This window comes from Polyodon spathula, chromosome 25, assembly GCF_017654505.1.
Source record: "Polyodon spathula isolate WHYD16114869_AA chromosome 25, ASM1765450v1, whole genome shotgun sequence".
NCBI lineage: Eukaryota > Metazoa > Chordata > Actinopteri > Acipenseriformes > Polyodontidae > Polyodon > Polyodon spathula.
The window spans coordinates 14,621,409-14,638,953 of record NC_054558.1 but is presented as its reverse complement, the minus strand read 5'-3'; the positions used below and the strand labels follow the sequence as shown (position 1 = coordinate 14,638,953).

At 40.9% G+C, this 17,545-nt stretch overlaps 1 protein-coding gene across 1 annotated transcript in view; it reads left to right on the top strand.

The window, feature by feature from the left end:
• Positions 1-17,545, top strand: part of LOC121300229 (zona pellucida sperm-binding protein 3-like) — a 33,945-nt gene that overhangs the window by 2,802 nt on the left and 13,598 nt on the right. Inside the window, exons 8-10 of the mRNA XM_041228727.1 lie at positions 200-285; positions 623-736; positions 995-1,184. Of these exons, the coding sequence (XP_041084661.1) occupies positions 200-285; positions 623-736; positions 995-1,184 (390 nt within the window). The remainder of the gene's footprint in view (positions 1-199; positions 286-622; positions 737-994; positions 1,185-17,545) is intronic.

Here is a 17,545-nt window from a genome sequence, read left to right as displayed (position 1 = left end):
CTGCTGAGGCTGCTCTCTGTACAAGGGGAGTGCATGGCTGTGAGGTCCAGTGACCCAGGACTAGCTTAATTGGCACAACTGTGTGGAGAATTTAATGCCAGTAATGGGGTGGGAGGGCACCGACCAACTTCATTCTACTGCTCAGAACAGAAGTCTATTGCTATGTCCTTGGGTTCGGTGTCTTGCTCTTGTGTTCCAGCTGGGAGCTCCTGGATAACCCTGGTCGGAGCTCTGTGTGCAGCTGCTGTACCTCCAACTGCAGTCTGAGGAAGAGGAGGGACACAGGTACCACTTCTGCTTTATTTGAAATGTACTGTATGTACACAGGTAGTTCTGGGGTTTCACTTTCATTTGGATGGCAGCCCACAAAGGTTGCTCAAATAGGGTGCAGTGCCTCTATTGGTTACTAAACGGTTCTTCTCCTTCCCCACCTTGACCAGAGCAGCTGTTTGTCTTGTTGGTACTCCTGCTCAATGGCCTGTTGGCATCAAAGTTGTTTGGCTTCTCTTGGGTAGTTTCAGCCAGCATCCTCTTGGCCTGCCTGTTGTGGCTGGTACTACATGCTGCATCACTGTAAAGCATCAGGGCCTGTTTCTAACCAGGCTCCCTTTCCCCTGAGCAGCTGAGGAGGGGCTGAGACACACTGCAGTGCTGGGACCCCTGAGGATCCTTCCTGAAGAGCTGTCTGCTGGAAGCCAGGAATCCTACCAGAGGAGCCCTGCTCTGTCATTGGAGGGTGAGTTCAGCCTACAGTCTTTAATCCCGTGTCAGTGTCAATGGCTTGTATGGCTGTGACTGTCTTAACAGTACAGTTGTGCTGAAACTTAGCCTGTCTTTGTTTTCTGCCAAGTCCACAGCATAGAACTACAATTGCCACAGTGACTGAACTTCAATGTTTCTAGTATTGGAACAAATGGATATGCTTGGTAGGACATTGCAGTTTCCCAAGTGGGAGAAAGGCAGCCATTGTTCCTAACCCCTGTCTCTCCACCAGAGCCCCAGCCTGCTCTGGCCTGGCTTGCTGCTCCCCTGCTCCTGATGGCTCTCCTGGGAGCCCTGTCTCTGGGCTACTACGTGTGGCGTTGTCCCAGGCTCTGCTCAAAGTCCAGCAGCGAGTTCCTCATTCCTGTCCCCATTGATGAAATGCACACAGTCGGCACGGTTTCCAGCAGCTTGCCAGCAAGGCAATTCTGATTTCTTTGAGAAATAAATATTGTGCAGAAAGAACCTCCTCCTGTCTTTGTTCCAAGTTGGGATGCATTTGCTTTCCATTGCAGTCTACTTTCTGTTCTAGCCCATCTGCATTCTCTGGTCTCAAATATAGTTTGAGTAAACTTCTCCTACCCCCAAAGATTAAGAACTTGATTCTCTCGTTCTCCTTTTGAATACATCCAATTAGTTAATTCTTTAACCTGGCTGCTTTTCCATAGATTCTTTCCAGAGCTTCAAGCTTTTGTATGGACCAGATCTGTGGTGTATACAAACTAGTCATCACCTCCCTTAGCTTGTACAAATACAAGCCTTTATACTGCATGGCTGCTGATTTGCAACACCCTGGCAATAAAGGCAGGGTCTAGTTCTAGTGCTCTGCAAAAATACTCATGGTACTTCCATTAAAGGTGAAACCTACCATGGTAAATGCTTCCATGTTTGGCTGTAACGTGGGTTTTTTTTTTTTGGTAGGATATATTTCAAAGTGGAAATGCTCATGAGTGAGATGCATGAAACTGGGTTTGAATCACCATTGATCAGAGCAGTACTGTCACAATATCCTGTGCATTGGTTTCTTCCCACACATTGCACTGAATCAGTGTGAATTCATATTTTTGGAACTTGTTTTTGATGCAATATGTATCTTCACTCACAAGAAATTGTTCCAAACACACTGATTTGCTGGGAATTCCACTGTGGAAGTTACTACCCACTCTGCAGTGCAGTCTTCAGATTTTAAAAACACCTAATGGTTCAGCTTCAACATCTTTGGAAATTACAGTATCTATCCAGTTTCTTTCCTGCATATTTCAAGACCATATTTTGGTCTTCGTTTATATTCAAATGTGATATGCTTGTAACAGTTTACAGTGCTTTGTCAAAAGCTAGTACAATAAATTGGACAAATACTCCTCATGCCCTGCATTGGAATCTGGTTGAAGTTTTCTGATTTTTATCCCTTCCCCTTGGGGGATAACCATCCCCCTCACAAACCAGTGACAATGGCTGGAGGGGAGTCAATTCCTTTTGCCCCAACTGGTTCAATTCATGGGTTAGAGCAGGGGTCTCCAACCCTGGTCTTGGAGAGCCCCTATCCAGTGGGTTTTATAGGTGTCTTTACATCAGTGGCTAAAGATCTGGAACACCTGCTGATCTTGACTAATTGGTTCAATTAAGCAACAGATTAGTTGTAATGAACCAGCAGCCACAGTAGCTCTCCAGGACCAGGGTTGGAGACTGGTGGGTTGGAGGAAAGGACCCTACCTATGTGGAAGCCCCATTGCAATGACCCTCTTGGTCTCAGTAATTGTACCCTTACCGTGTAAGAACAGTCCTTTCTGTGCATGGTGGTGCCTGTTTCTTAAGCCTTGCTTTTAAGAGTAGGGCTGTCTGTGTGTCTTTGAGCGCCTAGTAACACAGACTCTGTAGTGTTCTCAGATCTGTATAGGAGAAACCCATGCTTGTGTGTTTTGTGAGTTACATTAAGGCATCCCCATTTGTACATTTTAATTTTAGTCCAGTGTAGTTTATTGTGGATATAGAGGACTTGGTTCAATTTGCTTTTCATTTTAAATCTTAAATAAGGCTTTTTTCCTTCAAACATTGGGAGCTGCAGTAATAGCATCTCAGTCGGTCTGGACGTGAACCACAAACCACACGGTTTATAAACTGACCATTCAACTAAAGAGCAAGCTCTGCAGTAGAGAGATCAGCACATGGGTTATGCTGATGTCAATGTTATTAACTCATCTGCTGCTAGGAGATCTATTATCTGCAACACAGGGAGTGAACTCGGAGAAAGAAACTAAGGCGACAGGTATGAGTTAAACAAGATTTTCAACATTTTAAAATGTTGATGTGCTACTACTGACCCACCCAGAACCACTGCTTTGAAGATCGGTTAGTAAGGGTTGCATCTAGCTGCAGAAATGGGTAAACTCCTTCCTATCCCCTGCCTACAAATAGTGGGCAGATAAAATGGTAAGCTGGGTCTTCAATATAAAAGTAGAAAATCTCAATGTGTAACATAGTAGTAAATACAGTGGTTTAGATTGCTGTGTGCCTGATGAATATGCCTTCAGAATGCTAAGAAAGGAATTAATACAGCAATTGGCATACTGATAGACCAGGGTATTTACTGAGGGAATATGCATCATTTCCTGAACAGGGCTGGGCCTGTAAAAAATTGAATATATAAACAAGACACAGTTGGAGCAAACTTGGCCTTGTGGTTTTATTCTAATAGGAACTATCTGCTGCATGAATACAATAGTGGTGGCCATGTTTCCACAAAGTGTGGTTTCTTTAACTATGAGATTATGAGAGTTCAATAAAGTGCTACACTGCTTATTAGAGAGATTAAATAATAATGTGAATGGTGCTGAAACAACTGGGCTCGCTGTGACCAATCTGTTCACCTGTCTGTTTATGTGCTGAAAGATGACCACAGACTATGATCCCTTTGAAATTAGAAAGTACTAAAAGGAGCTGGCCACTAGGGTTCTGCAGGCTCACATATTGCCAGGTTTATTCTGATAGAGAAATGAAAATTCATTCAATATTGGAGTATTGCAATGTTCTGACACTCCAGCATTTAGCTTGTAATGGCGGGAGCTGTTTCCAAGGTGTCTTGCAAGGGTAGGTCTGGCTGCACAGGGATCCCTAAAATAGCATGTATTTATTTATATAATAGATTATGGTTTTATACGACTCTGTGGATGGCTATTGCAACAAACTGCCTATCGCCTCTCCTTGGTTAAATCTATGTAAGGCTTTTTATTTATTTAAAGCAATCTTGTTTTGCAGAATTTATTTTCACTTTGTCTACTATGAAGTCAAAATATCCAGCCACAATGCTTATTATCTTAATCACAGGTAAGGATTGTTACAGTTCTATATTATACATAAATATTTCTATTTATTATAGGTGAGAATACATAAAACTTTAACGGAGAAACATCTGTATAAACACTTGATTTGTTTTTACTTTATTTCGTTTGAAGTGCACGGCACAGTATATCAGATTTTAAATGTTACCACTAGGTGGCAATGTAGACTTTATTGTACCGAAGAGATCTAATGAGATGCAACAGCATATTATGCCGCAAATAAAATGAGTTAGCCAGGGACAGGAACAATCAGTGGAGTACATTCACAACACAACTACAGGCCAATGTTATGTTCTTTTTTTTTTTCTCTTAAGAGTTAGGTGTAGGTTTTGTACTCTCAGAAGGTATAGTGTCGCTGTCTGCAATTAGGCATCTCAATCCTGGGCTGAGCACCACTGTCAGACAGCCTAACAAGCAAGACTGTGCCAGGGACATTTCATCGCATTTCCTGAAGGATTAAACGAGTTTAAACATTTGTAACCAATAAAACAAGCCACAATGAGAAGCCCCTTCATTAGAGGGGATGTTACTTTTGCATTCCATTGACAACATTAGAGGAGGAGACTACATGGGTATATGGAAAAGACTTGAACAACTAGCCTTACTCTATAAACAGGACAGCTGCCACGTGTATCTTGACTTTGACAAAGGTTAAATGTTTAACATTTGGAATACCTTCAAACTTTGCAACTCTAAAATTCCAGTCTGTTACCATTCTAGGCATTCACAGATATGGAAACGCGTTTTGGTGATAAAATGAAGATGAAACCCTATCCAGCCTTTCTGCATTCATTGAATATGGATGATATTTACCACTGCACTTGTGGGACAGTTTGCATATTAAAATATTTTTTTTGAAGTTGGGGAGGCTTATCTTTTCAGGAATACCAAAATATGTAATAAATCAGGAGTTTCTGTGCAATTCCTGGACAGTAAACATACTTGACAATAGAGACAGGGATCTTTTCAGGGATAGCAACATAATTGGCCAGCAAGCAGTCTCATACATTCATGCAAGAGAACACTCTCCTGTTATGGAAGTCTTACTATATGTAGACCACATACAGAAATGTGGCAAATGAAAGTTGCTGAATGTAAAGTGTTACATGCTGGTCACAACAATGTGGGTTTTAAATACCAAATGGAGGGCGTAGAACTAGAACAGGCCTACCAGAAGGGAGACTTGGCTTTGCAGAGTTATTGCTGACCGCAGCCTGGTCCTGTTGGAGGCAAAACTGCCTAGTCCAAAGAGGTTGTATAATGCACTTCTTGGACAAGAGGCAAGAAAATGTTTTTGGCTCGAGCAGTCACACCAAACACAACAATAACTAACTCTTTGTTTATGGCCATTTCCATACAAAGACACGCACTCCTTGGGAGAGTGAGCAAAAAAATAAATAAATGAAATCATTCAACTTCCAAATTCACTCACTTTGCTCTGCAGCCACTCTTCCCATTGATAGAAATATATTAGACAACACCCAGACTGCTGTCTCATTGTTTTCAATAGCAGTCCTGCTATTACTAATAATTGAACAGCAAATAAAGCATGGCTGAAAGAGACACTAGTTAATGTCACCTGTTCTGAAACCACTGCTTACTGATGAAACATTGCACACAGGCACTCTGCTCTCAGAAACTAAGGGCTTCATAAAGATACATTGAGGGAACTGAATCTATTTAGCCCAGAACAAAGAAGGGTTAGGGGAGACTTGACTGAAGCCTGTAAAATCCTAATCTTGCCACTATTTCAAGGACAGCGTAGAGACCAGGACTTTAGAGACCAGCTTGACAACAGAGGACTTTAACTGATAAACTCAGGACAGGAGGTAGAAGGCACTTGTGCGATTGTATGGAATGGGTCAGACAAAAGGTGCTGCAATAGAGAAAGTCTTCAACAATACATTTTGGATGTAGACTTGACATTTTCTAGTCTGTTATAGACCGATTCGGTATCACTTAACACTTCCATTCTGGTGTCTGACTGAGTTTTTGCATCCTCTAAACGTTCCTTTAGCTTTTTGACAAAGAACGTCCAAACATGTAGGCTTCAAAACAAAACTCAAACCACCTGGCAATCCTAGTAATCAGCTCTGCCTATCTATAGGGTGCTGTTCTTCTGTGTTTTTGCAGACAGAATTTTGAGCAGCTCCAGTGTTAGCCACCTCGATGTGTAATCCACAGGCACAGCATGGGCAGTGCAGAGAAGGGTGCTTCAATGAGGTACCTTAATGCACAGAAGGAAGGGCTTACTGGAATAGAACTAAAAAGACATACTGTACCTTTACCCACTCATTCCTCAGACAGCATGTCCTTTGCAGCCTTGTTGACCATCCTGGTCTATAGGTAGAAGCAGACTGACCCAGTGTCCTGTTCCCTGGATCAGGGATCTTTTGTGTCTGCTTCAACTGAAAGGTCGTGGCTGGTCTTCGATGGGGATTCCACAGAGAGCATCACACTGATTTGGGAGGCAAAACCGTCCAGGACTGTGTCTCCTCATGATGCTAGGTGCCAGTGGGCTCAAGCAGACACTTGCAGGGGTGACCGTTGTCCTGCAGTTACTGGAGTAACGAGAACATTAGTCTTTGTAGTGTTAGTGAGTAGAGCCACAGTGCCACCTACTGATAGTAATTTATTTTGCCTCTGTGTCTGTAAAAGTGATGATAAAATGAACACCCCAGCACTTTGAAAAGCACACAGCTAATTTAAACACTAAGCAAGACAGCCCACAACACCAGCCTCTATTACTTCATCAGTGCTTCCTTACTGCAGAACAGTCACATGAGCCTGTCACTGTGATAGGTGCCTATGGGTGTGTGTGTCTGTTTCAGGTCTTGTGTGTGTAAATGTTTAAGTGTTTGAGTGTCTGTGTGTGTGTTTCACTATGAGTGTATCCATGTGTATGTCACTGTATTTGCATGTATCATTCAGTGCGTGTATGAAAGCATGTGTGTACAGTATCAGTTTGTTTCAGTGTGAGTTTGTGTGTGTGTCAAAATGTGTGTGCCTCATTACCACTGCCTATCAGTATCTGTGTGTGTATGATTATTAACCTGATTAATATATCACTGTGTACTCTCTCTCTCTCTCTCTCATATATATATATATATATATATATATATATATATATATATATATATATATATATATATCAGTGTGTGTGTACCAGTGTGTATTTCAACAGAGGCCTGTGCTGATTGGAGTGAAAGATGAACAGGGTCCCTGCTTTTCTAACCCCTCTAACACCCTATCCATCACAGGGCGGTGAATGAATTTGAGTGATCAGATCTGCGCCTCCCCGGCTCCCTGCTGCAGCCGCGTCCCTCTCGGGGAGCTGTCTAATAGAATATTTGTGGATTTGATTACGGTCCGTCTGCCTGCTTGCCTGCCTCCTCGCAACACAATTAAAAGATTACTCAACAGCCAGCATGCTGCTCCAGCTCTCCTTCGCTGGCTACTTTCAGAGAATTCCAATTATCCTAATGAGAAAAGCAGAGCTCTGAGCATAAATGTGCTTTCTGAGGAATCCCAAGGTGGAGTGGGTAAAGGTACAGTATGTCTTAAATCTTTAATTTTATCCCAGTAAGCCCTTCCTTCTGTGCATTAAGGTACCTCATTGAAGCACCCTTCTCTGCACTGCCCATGCTGTGCCTGTGGATTACACATCGAGGTGGCTATCACACAGGGGGATTACCATATGTGCCAGGGCTCCAGAATGGCACACATTTTCTGTACTGATGCTGGCCAAATGAAGGTGTTTTTTAAGATGATATTCATCAGAACATTCAAACCCATCTTCCTACCATTTAATTAAGTTCGGTGGTAGGATCACTGCCCCACTTATCATTGTTTAGTACATTGTTTGATTTACTCTGAAACATCTCTGATGAGCAAATCAGAATATCATTTGCTCGTAAAGATGGCTAGTGCATTTTTACTTCATGTTTAATTCAATGGGCCGAGATGCTGATTCATTACAAATCCATTGCTAATTAAGGATAATATTGTAGTTTCATATCGTATTCTGTTCAATATGTGCCTCAATATATTTGGGGCTGTATACAGCAGCTGTACTTTGCCACTCTCCTGTTCAGATAAATTGAAATGACTCTTTTTCTTCCAGTGATAAAAGGGAGATATTGTATCAATTTGAAATGTTGGGTGAGTGTGCATGTTTATTTAAAATAATTAGCAAGATGCCACTAATCCAGCAATCTTGGTAGGCTGACCTAATTTAAATTTAGTGTCTAATTATTTCTCCAATTTAGATGGTCTAGCTACGTTCCCTCACGGCAACAATTCCCCACTCGGCTCAGGAGAGCTGAAGTTCCTCTGATCCCACAACCAAGCCAATTGCCTGTCAACCCTGAGCTCAGCAGGCATCGTGCCAGCAGGGCCCGCTGTATCGTGGTGGGTGTTGACTGCCTAACCAGCAGGAGTGCCAGAGTCAATGCAATGCGCCCTGTGGTATCTCCAACAAAGAACGACATCTTGGCACATCCAGGACGTGACCCTTCCCTCCCATGACTGCAAGACTCCACTAGCACAAAACAAAAATGTGTTTTTAATCAAGTTAATTAACCGTTCCTAATGGATACCAAACACCACTTCACTTGACTTGAAAATAAGTTTACATTAACCAGTAATATTTACAAGGGCAGTAATATGGTTTTTATATTGAATTTACTTGCCATTAATAGTCATATTGGCTAAACGTATTCTTTACTTAAAGCATTTAAACAAAATCTTTGAAAACATTCCAAACAAGAAAAAAAAAAGCTGTCTTTTTATTTGAAAACAATGAAGTCCACCTATAATAAATTGACCTGTTTTTTTCATCCTCTTCAGTAATATGGGATTGTGGCAGATGAAGTAGGAGGCTTTAACTGCGTCACACTCATGCCAGAACCACAATACTTGGGAGCCTGCGACAGGTTCAGGGGGTGACTGAGGCGAGGGTCTCTACCGCAGGACTCACATGCAGGCTTCAATGGTGTCAGCTAAGGACAGGTAAATAGTGAAAAACTTGCTCATAAATGATTTTTTAATTTTCTTTATTACACAGTTCTATTCTTGTTAAAGCATATTTAAAAAAAAAAAAAAAAAAGCTAGGGAAAATGAATAGTACAGCTAGGGCAAAAGCAGGGGAAAACTGCAAAAATAAAATGCACATTTACTGGGGTAAACTTTTAGAAATTGGTATGATCCCAGTAATGTGTACTGTTTGAACCTTAAAAGAAGTGATCTGAAGAATGTGCATAATATAGAAAAAAAATTCAATCAAGTGCAATCAAATGACAGCACACATGTAGGGTACACTGTACCTCTACTGCAACTGAATAGAGGTTTAAGAGAACCAAAAATAAGTAGTCCCTGGGGTTATACAGGTCATAACCTAAAATCAGGAATCCCAGCTTTGTAGGCTGATTATAACATCACTATGGAAACACTGCTGTAATACACTGAACTCAAGCTCAGGTGGTCAGCGTATCAGAGACTAGTGTGGCTGCGCGGAACAAAAGTTTTAAAAAACAAGGGCAAAGGTTTTGTTCTTATTCATTTTGAATCTAGTCTGGTCTCTGTACAGTTGCCTACATGAATATATGAGTCATTATGTTAAAGGTACTTACTGAGTTGACATGGCCCTATGTTTGTTAAGATACAACATTTGAATGTGATTCCATCCTGCTTCCCACCCTTGCTGTGTGTAAATGCGCAGCATGTTCCAAATCTGCATCCAGTCGCAAACACACTGCTGTTGTGAACATAGCTGGCACTGAAACACCTGTGTAGGTGTGACTGGCATTGGCACTGCTATTTACTATCACTAAGAATCATTAAACTCTCACTAGTGCTAAATTTAGAAATAGTAGAACAAATGTAATAAATTCAATGACAAATGTGTCGACTAGGAGTCTCTGTTTTAAATTTAGTTCAACAATACGGCAGGCTTTCAAAAAGGGAATTCCCATGGTTAGACCAGCTGGTGTGACACACTGTTTGAAAATGAATGGGGAGGCAAGGGCTGGACGCAAACCAACATCTTACCACCAATGAACTAAAGAGCAAACTCCCTCGTCAAGAGGCATGTGTGTGTCTCATGCTGACGTCAGTATTATTAACTCATTAACCACTAGGAGGAGATCCATTACGTTTGCAAGAATCAAGTCATCCACATGGATCAGGAGTGCTGACCAAGCTTCTACAATCCAACGTCTTCCCTCATAATACAAGCAGAATCATCACTGGTTCTCAAATATTAAATTATGGAATATTAATGATGTTTTAAAAAAATCCTGGAACTTCCTGGAACTAAATCACTTCCTGTGCTGTATTACAGTTACACTCCAATGACCAAGCTGCAATCAGGTCACATGACTGCAGGAAGTGATTAGATACCAGGACGAAACAGTTTAAAACTTGGATAGCACTTAGTAAGCCAGTTCTATATAAGTTAAAACAATACACCTTGCTCCTGGGAGACGTGTATAAGAGGCTTGGGGAGGCTAAGCCTCCCCAAAATAAATTGCCCAAACCCTCACAAGAAATTGTTCTGACCAACACAAAAAACATTTGTGAGAAGTTGTTTTTTTTTTGTGTGTTTTTTTTTTTCCTGCAAAAGGATTTAGTTGCATTTTCAATGTCATTGGAGGAGACAATGCTTGGCTGGTTTAACGTCAATTCTTCTTGCCGATCTGAGCCCCCCATACCACTGCAGGAGGCAGCCGACGAAAACTCTGACTCCTTTTCGCTCATTCCCTTGCCTGGAACATCCCATCCCATGGAACATTCACAATTTTAACATTTATTCTAATTGCTGTTATATATACAAACAGCTTGATCTGAATCTGATTTTACAGAACTTGTGGCAAAATATGTTCGTAGCATACTGTCTGTTTTAACGCACCACCGTTTTGTGAGAACTTGTAACTGCATGTGACACTACAATCAGAACATACTTCCTTCGACCATTTGAACAAATGCCACCTTTCAGAGCACTGTTTGTGGTGCCAGATTACAAATGTTTCTGAAGTTTTTTCTTTAGATTTTTCCAGTCATTCACTCCATTTTCAGAAAGCGGCATCTTTTGACTTCTGAAAAAGTGTCTGCAAGGAAGGCAGAAAACCGCATCAGCCTTCTAAATATGAAAACGTATTTTAATATTCTGATGAAAATGAAAATAGATACACATGTATACAAGGCTATGATGGTCCTGTTGCAGCATCACCACGGTTCAAAATACAGGATTTAGTTGCATGTCATTCGATGAAACATGCTTGGCTGGTTTAGCAGCTTTCCACCCCAATCAGCTTGAATAACACATACCTACACCTTATGTGAAGGCAGTGAAAAGTATCAAAAGAAGAATGCCAATTAGCAATACTATGCTGAAATTAGTATACACATTCTTCAACTAAATAGCCAAAGCACAGCGAGCTCGGGAGACATCGTCCAGCTTTCAATACATTTCCCACAGATTGTTCTTGGAAATATGTTGGCTAGCCTAGAAATGTCGTACCAAGTGACTGGCTTGATAGATTTTAGATGGGATCTGGCAGCTGATGAATTCTGGCACACCATTGCACCCTTGTCTACACCTAGCGGAAAGCCACGTTTTCCTACACTTGCCAAGTTTGTCATTACTATGTTGGCTTTGTCTCACAGTACTGCAGAATTAGAACACATTTTTTCTCACACAAAGAAATCAACTGTCTACAGACATTCTGAATGTAATTCTGACTATCAAGACTACTGTTAAAAACAACATCAGCTTCAGATCAACAAAGCAAATGATCCAGTCTGCAAATGTGTCCATGTATATATGGCAAACCAAGTGATCATTTAGAGATATCTCAAATTGCAATTTAAGATATCCTCATATTTAGAGATATCTTTAAATCATTTCCAGATATCTTTAAATTAATGTCTGGGTTCCATCATACTATATACTGTCCATTCCAGGTAAGTGTATGTTTTTTATAGTTGTCTTATAACCCTTTGCCCAAAGGTTATTTTGGATTTCGTAGAGACCAACCAGACCTTTGCAAAGAAGAAATAGAGCTACAAAACCGGCCAATTTCTTTAGAGAACTAGCAGAAATCTAGTTTTCTATATATTTGATTACATGTTTTAGTTATGGGAGAATACATCTGAAAAACGTTTTGTTAACAATGAGGTTGCAGGTTGTTTACAAACCTTGACGTTTCACTGCGCAGGGGAAATGTTGTAAGGCAAATACATTGATTGGGCATCTTTTTTCTCCTGTATTGAAAAGCTTGTCGCCTTTTGAACTGTCTCTGTCATATCACTTTTACTGCCCATTTATGTCACACATTGATACCATTTTGAAATAAAACCTTAAGTACAAGTGACATAGACATCATAAAAAATCTCCAAACTTCATTGGTATTCGCCATTATCTACACATGCCGAAAAATACAATGCAGCATAAAAATCAATTGGGCATTCGATGCCCCCGTGTGAATGGAGGGTAAACCACAATGCAATATCTGAGCTCGGTTGCAGTCGTGATTTGAGATCTCATTTCACTGACACAGGGCAGGATCTGTGATGGCAGTGTGTCACACTACACTGCCCGTTACACTGTAGTACAATAAGCAGTCATGAAGTGGACAAACAACTGGAACATTTATAGGGTATATTTAAACGTTTAAGCAAGGGGTAGAAGTTGAAATAATTAGAAACTTTAAATAGCATTGATTGTTAACAACTGAAGGTTAAACTAAATATAATGTTTAAAGTAAACCATTAAGAGTTGCTAAATGTGTTTTTTAAATAGAAACTAATAGGAACTTTTGAGTGTACCGAAATGGAATCAACACAAGTTTTTGAGCTAGCATTTCCTAGAGGGAAAGTTTAGTAGCAACACAGTTCCCCCTTCAGCACGAAAGCGAGTAGCTTGCTGTTGGTGCTCACACAGCAACCCCCAGCCCGTAAGTTCACGTTGAATGCTTGTACTGTATTGTTGGTCCCTAATTAAAGTCATCTGATTGAAGACAATATCTGGAATGGATTTCGATTGTTGAAACCCACTAAGTCTCCGGAAAAGTCTTACACAACTTTAAGTCACGTTTATAATTCAGAAATTGGAGCTGTCCCTTTTTAATTTTTCATTGGCGTGGCTACAAGGGGGGCTAAGGTAAACTTAGGGGTGGCTTTAGCCCCCCCACCACCACCCCTGACCATGATCCTGCTACGGAAAAACAAACAACACTTGATCTCCACACTCCCTCTGTGTTCCTGGTCATTCACCATGTGCACCCAGATCTCGGCCCTCCCTACTCTGGTTCGGTCTTCCGACCCAGCCACTGGTACTTAGGTAGGGTAGGACCTCGCATCTCGGGTGTGTACAGGGAGCTGGCTGTCCGTCCATTCCTCTTCTGGAGCATCTGTCATGGAGGGTGTGAGGCGAGAATGTATTAAATGGAATGTCCAGACAGTAATTTATGTGTACAGAAATAAAATAATTTATTGTTATTATCTATACACAACAAAATAATTAAATAACAAAAGAAAACAAAATGGTGTGAGGGAAGGAGTGCAGGGGTGAAATCCAAAACAGACCGTGAGAATTCGTCTTTAATTGTCTTCGTGGCGAACCATACATAAACAAAAAAAAGACAAAAGAAATGTTAGTGTTTTTAAAAAAATCCCGCTGCACCAAACTAGTCTCTCCCTCCACCTGTTACTCCGCCTATTTTACTTTCGGACCAACCCCGAACACAGTAGTATGTTCCCTTTACTATGTAATGTCCCGCCTCTGTAGTCAGTGGAACACCAATCCCCAACTGACAAGTGTCCTTATCCTTCACTTGACTCCAGTGGCTGGAATTTAGATACTCGTACTTCCGCCCCTCACCAAGGTGCCGCCCCTCAAAAAGATGACTTGCCATGGTCACGAGATCTTGGTAAGGGAAGTCCCGAGTTGGTTTGATGCCATCTACTGTCGGGAGGCTGAATCACAGACCGAAATCCCTTTGACTCATCACAGAGCGGATACCTTAAAAGGAAGTCATAAACCACCATTTAATAGTGGTAATTTCAATATTTCTGTCAAGTGTCTTTACTTTTGAAGCATTTGTGAAACGGCACATGATCCTGTGCGTAATAATATTAACAGGCCTCTTTTAATCCAAAAAGCGGCAGTAGAATTCAAGAATGAATACTTAGCTTTGTTAGCAGTTTCTGACCAGTCCTTCCTTCCATTGGGCTGTCGTGTCTTTATCCTTCTGTATTCCCTTTAAAGTTCCAAACTATGTTGTTTACCATCCCGGTTTGGCCAACTTCCTGTGTACTCCATTCGGTTCCCCCTGGAACCACATGCTCTCTTCCTGTACTTTTGGTTCCCAATGATGGGCTTCCCATCCACGCTGCAAAAACAATACAAAAACAATAACAAAAACACATGGCGCTTTGCCGTCATTTATATATAAATAATAAATAATCAAACACAAAACACAGTACAGGGGTGGAGGGGGAAAGAGAGTTCTAAAATAAATACTGTTACAGACATGTTAAGTATTATTAAAATGTAAAGCATTTCATGTAACTATTTAACTGACACACATTTCCGTCTGCCACATTCTACACGGTGAACAAGATAACTGTAATGATTTTGCATGTCAATTAAATACATATGCCATGCAGAGAAAATTGTTACCAAGCCAAACTAAAATAAAGATTTAGGTATATAGATCTCAGTGGTAAAAAACCTTTCACCCAGATGGTTCAAAGATTTTCAAATACCTTTTAGTAAAGTAAAATGCAAGTTTCACATTTTAATGGCAAACCACAGGCATTTTAAAGGTATTTGTTGGGGCGTGTGTGTGTGTGTGTATTTGTCTCTGTGTGGAGAGGTACATTTAATTAGATTCAGACCAACTCTGTGATTCATGAAAAGCTGGCAGAGGAAACTTTGACAACGTGTTCTGGCAGCTCTATAGAAAATAAAGAACTGGCAGCAAAATTATGTCATTGGGCAGAGTTTGCAAAGTTTAGATTCTAGAGTTATTCAGCATCCACAGTCATGTTGCTGTAGTTGCCAAAGCAAAATACTTTGCTTATATCTCTGAGACTTTTAGTTGCACACTTGGTGACTATATTGAGTGTCCTTTCCCTTGCACTTCTATTCCAAATGGATGTCTAGCTAACATCTTGTTTTCTGCTTGTGGTAACAGAATGTCTGGATTTACCCTTCATGTAACGGTCTGTCCTGAGGTGGATACCAGCAGAACTTTTGCGTACTGGTCAAGTGGGATGCCTTTTAGGTTTTCAGCTGGTCATGCTGGTTCAGGAGTTGCTTAAGCTGGTTCAAAAAATAAATTTTTCCAATAAAAACCCTTTACTATAAAGTTCAAAAGTCTGACACTTCATTTGAAAGCATGCTAATTACGTGGATAAATACATGAGTGTCATGTATTATCTTGTGGATAATTATTGGAGATGCCTGTCTGTCTTCATGTCACACACTTTACCTCTATCTTGATAAACACCCATCTTATTGCCCAAAAACTTGGGAATATTATATAGCAGAAATTATTAAGGGAATCAAAATCTATACCTAACATCAACTGGCTGAACAATTAAGATTAACATCTTTGGGGGTCCATGAGTGGCTCACCTGATAAAAGCATGGCTGTGTGGTGTGTAGGTGACCCATACAGTCAGGTGAGCACAGGTTCACCTTCCGGCTGTACGAAGTCGCTGGTCTTCGCTGGGGATTCTGGGGTGTGCGTTGCATTGGCTCTGGCACTCCCATAAGTTAGGGAGGCAAAATCTGAAAGTTTCTCCTCTTCGCGCTACAGCGGACCCTACTGGCCAGGCACTTAGTGAGCTCAGGCAGACAGCTGCAAGGCTGGCCTTTACCTCCAGAGCCTGGTAGCTCGCTGACATCCACTCTCAAGTTCCTGGGTGTAGAAGAGGAATCTGGCTTGGTCGTGGGATCGGAGGATGCTTTCGGTTCTCCTGAACTGTGTGGGAAATTGCTGCATTGAGGGGAATTTGTTATTCTAAATTGGAAATTTAGAGTAAAATAATTGGGCTCTCTAATTGAAAATAAAAATATTGCTTTTTAAATGATTTATTCAAGAGGATTTAGGGACTTGACTTTTTAACTCCTTGTTTATTGAAACTGAGCCACGTCTATTGAAACTGATCAAGTTTTGGCGTCTGTATTTTTGCTTATTACTATCGAGGATGACCTCTCCTTAGGTCATCCTTGAAAGCAACTGAAATGATTGTGGACATGGCTATGTGACAGGAATGAACCCAAACTAATTCTAAGAATTCTATAGGGCTACCCTGTTTCTTGAAGGACTGTATATGCAGGCTACTTTTCTAATATCCTCGTTTCTCAACAAGATTATAGATAATCAGGGTTTCTCGAGCCTTTAACAGTCTTTTTTATTGTTCCTTACCAAGTGTAAATAATAGGTGACAAATTTGGTGGGTCAATCAATAGTTATTCGTATTTAATAGCCTATATTGAATTCCCCTCTGCTTGTCTGAGCAATGTAATGAAGAAGAAACAGTTTGTATGTGCTATGCAGTAACCAAAGTAATCAGAATGAGTCAGGGGCACTGGAATCAATTCCTTAAATGTTCCAACCTCATGAAGTTTAAAACTGAGCAGTGGAAAATAGGGAGGTGGTGTTGTCTGTTTTTTTTTTTAACTCAAGCTTGAATCCCCATAGGCTATTGTTGAGTTTGAAAGGAGCCTGTTTGCAAATGAAGTTAAGGATGGAACCTGTCTGTGGGTCGAACCCTAACAAACCCCGGCAGCTCTGATGGTAGTGTTAATGGGGTATGGGCAGCCATCATTGAAGAAATTAACAACAAATGCCCCAGCCCCAGTAATTCTGCTAGTATTTATCTGTGCCAAGATTGGTTGGCAGCCAATTATTTTTCCATATGTGTTAATGTGTTCATAAAGCATTACAGATAAACAAAATTCATTAGCAGCACCAGGAAGATTATACCTAATTCCCTTTTCTTGTGTTGAATCACCAGTATTTTAATTTTTTGCTGTTGCTTCCTCAAACCTAATCACAAGATTGTTCATGCTAATAAGTAAGTAACTGCAGATGAAGAAACATGTTAGCAAGGTTAGTATCTGATCAGTGGAGCTCAGTGGGTGCTTAAACTGTCAAGTTGGGTCTTAAAGGATCCCAATGATTCAGAAAATGACTAGGTAACCTGTTCCTTACCCTTACCACTCTGTCTGTAAAGCCTCCTTCCCTTTTTTCTAAGTCTGTCCCCACTTAATATAAGAACACAAGTACATTCTGAACAAGAGGGGGTCATTCTGACCATCAATGCTATCTGGGTTCCTCGTGACTGATCTCAAACTTCGTCACAAGAACCCTTCAATAATTAAATCAGCAGCAGATTCCCTATAGTAGCCCTGGAACACACTTGCACAGGAG